The sequence below is a fragment of the Phalangium opilio genome, unplaced genomic scaffold (assembly GCF_054372755.1).
Source record: "Phalangium opilio isolate 3A_F unplaced genomic scaffold, DU_Popi_V2 ptg000032l_1, whole genome shotgun sequence".
NCBI classification, from domain to species: domain Eukaryota; kingdom Metazoa; phylum Arthropoda; class Arachnida; order Opiliones; family Phalangiidae; genus Phalangium; species Phalangium opilio.
The window spans coordinates 6,863,031-6,866,655 of record NW_028324159.1 but is presented as its reverse complement, the minus strand read 5'-3'; the positions used below and the strand labels follow the sequence as shown (position 1 = coordinate 6,866,655).

The 3,625-nt window shown below is 36.6% G+C and overlaps 1 protein-coding gene across 1 annotated transcript; it reads left to right on the top strand.

Moving 5' to 3' along the window:
- Window positions 1-1,154: 1,154 nt before the first annotated feature.
- Window positions 1,155-3,423, top strand: LOC149685526 (uncharacterized). Its single transcript, XM_089871050.1, has 3 exons — window positions 1,155-1,248; window positions 2,246-2,526; window positions 2,569-3,423. Exons 1-3 carry the CDS (start codon window positions 1,155-1,157, stop codon window positions 3,421-3,423), a joined length of 1,230 nt encoding a protein of 409 aa, XP_089727176.1.
- Window positions 3,424-3,625: the final 202 nt, after the last annotated feature.

Genomic DNA, 3,625 nt, shown 5'->3' with positions numbered 1-3,625 from the left:
ATTGGTCTTTCTTAATTTGTTACTTGATTTTTACACAGCTAACCAAACGCTTAATCTTTTTTTTGAAATGGACTACCTAATTCTCAATCTTTTGACTGAACTTGATTCATTTGTACATTTTGATATTAACTATGTATGTGTATATTCTCGTTAACTCGTATGAGTTATTTTTATGCCCATTAAACTTCCATTTCATTTCAATATTTTTTATAACCGAAAGATTCAAACTGCCATAAAGACGTTGAACTATTCAATCAATATGTTTGTTAGTGAAACTAAAACCATGACTATTTATATTTTTGACGGTTAAGACATTTAATTTGTATTACATTGCTAATTAATTTTGCATTCGATTCCAATTGTGTTTACCATTAAGTACATAATTACCACCTATAATTAAATGGGAACATTTGAAGTTACGTTCAATGGAGCCATTTTTTGTTGGTGTGCTTGATTGAAGTGCAAAATATTTTTAAGATTTTCGAAACATTCAGTTTCGTCTCGTGATGCTTTTAATGTTTAAGCAAATCCGTTGAAGAATATTTTGGTTGTGACCACGGCTACTGTTCCTGACAACAACATGAGAAGTAAGTTGAAGGGAACGCCGACGCTACTCAGGTCCAAATCAGGCGCTCTTTCCATGGGTCTCTTTCAGATGACTTGTTCAATTAAGTGCCACATCTCTAAATCCAGATGACTTGTTCAATTAAGTGCCACATCTCTAAATCCAGATAGTCCAACGCTTACTTTTCGAACAATGGTTCCATGCTGCAATAGAACAACATTCCCTAAGATCATTAATCATTTTACGATAAAATTCATACCGTAATCAGTTGGAGAGACTCGTGCACTGTGGGGCTGCTTTTCATCCAAGAGGTGTTGAACATGACGTGTAAGTATTCCGATTCAATTTCTTGTTGCGAAATGTAAAGTCCCCCGTTGTCCTCAAAGAACTTTTTATTCTCGAGATCGGATGTCAATAATTGTCCCAACATCATATGTCTTTCGTGATCAAAGCCTTTTCCACAGAAAGTAGAGTAACGTTTCCATCACGGTCGAGATACTCCACAGGATTGGTGAAAATTTGGTCCTTGTCGAGTCCGTCTAGCCATTCCTTAATAACCGAGTCCTGCGTTGCCTATAGATAGGCAACAATGACGTCAGAAGAATTGAGTAACTTAACACGGAAACGCGTATTTACCAATATTTTCAGATACTCGAAAGTTCCGGTTTCTTTTGCCACTATTGGTGAATTCCCGATTTGATCAAGTCTGCGAGGGTGTCGATGCGATTGTAGCTTTCCGTCGTTAACTCCGTCCGTAAATAACAATCCAAGAAAAACAGAATGAAAGTCACACCAATCAGCCACGACGCAGCTAGCAGACGATAAATAATGTGCGGCAAAATGGAGGGAATTGCTGTAGGAAACATACTTGATGAAGATTAAATTACAATGAGATATTAAAGTGATATTTTTCATTTGAAAGCGTAAAAAGATGCACACTTTTGGAAAGCTAAATTTTGAACTTCAATTATTATTAACTATTATTTTAATGTTGGTTGTGCTTCTCGATTATTGCTTGTCGATAAAAAAAAGCAAATTAAATTTCAATTCTCGAATATCCGAACACTAATCAGATCGAACGAGCGAGATCTAGAACAAAGCGCGTCGACGCCGCAAATCATTGTCGCTTGGCCCAATTAATAGTAACTAACGTATCCGAACAAAGAAAAATGAGAAAGGGGTATGAGAAAACTATTTTAAGCTGTAGTCTTATTCGGAAAAATCCCATGTTTTCGCTTTTTGCATCCAAATAGTTCTAAGTGTGTTGCACTAGAACTTTAGTCGTTGATTTACTTCATTACGAAAAACAACAGTCTCTACCCTAATCGATAGTGTCACATGAGAAACGTCTTTTATCATTTATCCAAAATCGTTTTTTTGTAGCCCTAGCCGATCGAAGCGTCCATCTTAACCCTAACGATGATAATGAAGTAGAAGCCAATCTTTCTTTCTCAGAACTGGGAACGTGATTCGGATATTGCGAATACGTTTGCTCCAAATTTTCAACTGGGAACCCGACAACAGATGTCCAGTGTAATAACAATTCGTGACATCATCGTCACTCGGAAAAATAAAAATGTATATTTAACGAATTTTTAGAAGAAGTTTGGATTTAAACGTAATTTATATGATAAAAATTACCGTTTTTACAAAGATAATAAAGTCTAAGAATATCTATAGGTTGCTATCGGTGCATATGCAACGAGACTGAAGAACCCAAATCTATCTATGTGCACTGCAGCAATCACGCTCTAGATTTGGCGCTGCAAGAAATTGCTCGAAAATGCTCTTTGATATGCGAAGCTATGAACCTTGTGAAAGATGTTTCCAATATTATATTAGAATCGTCCAAAAGAAAAGATTTGTACCTAAATATGGTCATTAATCCTTGCGATGACGCTGAAAGTGATTCTCAGCAAACTCCACAAAATCTTTTGGCGCTTTGTCCCACACGATGGTCCGTACGTGTAAAATCGATTAAGAGGTTTCTTTCAAATTACTAGAGAATTCAAGAGACAATTGACAGTCTTCTGAATGAAAAGGGCAGTCTTTATGATGATCGCCGAGCAGTTCTAAATGGATATAAAACTATGATGAAGAAAAGAAACACTCTTCTGATGATCTATGTAGCAGTTGCCGTTTTTGTGCAATGTGAACAATTAGCCATGGCTTTGCAGAACCCTAATTACACAGTCACTGGAGCAAAGCGTTCAGCAGAAATTCTAGAAGAAACACTGAATAGAATTAGAACGGAAGAAGAATTTGAGACTTTGTGGAGTTCTTCCGGTCAGAAAGCACAAGAGCTGTCTCTTGAGGTGGAGGATAAAATTTTTCCCAAGCGAACCATAAAGGTACCACGCCGTTACGAGCAAACTTCTAATCCAACACATGCCGTTCAATTTTATAATAAATCACGACTTCGGAAAAGTTATTATGAAGTGTTAGATTTGCTTACTTCGGAAATTGGTCGTCGATTTAAACAACATGGTATGGATAGGTTGTTAGCTATGGAAGAGATTTTATCAAATGCGTGCCAAAGAAAACCCATTACGCTCGACGAACTCAAAGATAAGCTAGGACTTCACGAATCCGACTTTGAAGTCGAAAAATTATCAGCACAGCTATTGATGTTAGCAAGTCTAACTCAAAGAAGTGATAGAAAGCTTGAAACGCCTTTGGAAATATCAAAACTACTTGCTGAACAGCCAGAAACTGTTAAAGTTGTTATGGATCAAGTAATTATATTTCTTCAATTGTTGCTGACTGTCCCAGCATCGTCTGCAGCTGGCGAGAGGTCATTTAGCAGTCTTCGACGATTAAAAACGTATATGCGATCAAAAATGACTCAGAAAGGTTGACGCACCTTTTGCTTCTAAACGTTCACGAGAAACGTACGTCTCAGTTGAATTTAGATGATGTATTTAAAGAGTTTGTCTCGAGATCAAGTGAGAGGAAGTCAGTTTTTGGAATAGATTCAGAAAATACAGGTCTTATCATTAACATGTTTGCAATACTTCAAAATAAAATATTTAAAGTTCTTTAATTTTTACTGCGTGGAGT

Coding starts and splice junctions, on each gene's coding strand:
- LOC149685526 (XM_089871050.1), top strand. CDS start 1,155: ATGACGTCAGAAGAATTGAGTAACTTAACACGGAAACGCGTATTTACC. Junction 1,249..2,245: donor GGTTTCTTTTGCCACTATTG/GTGAATTCCCGA, acceptor GAATATCTATAG/GTTGCTATCGGTGCATATGC. Junction 2,527..2,568: donor TTTGTCCCACACGATGGTCC/GTACGTGTAAAA, acceptor TCAAATTACTAG/AGAATTCAAGAGACAATTGA.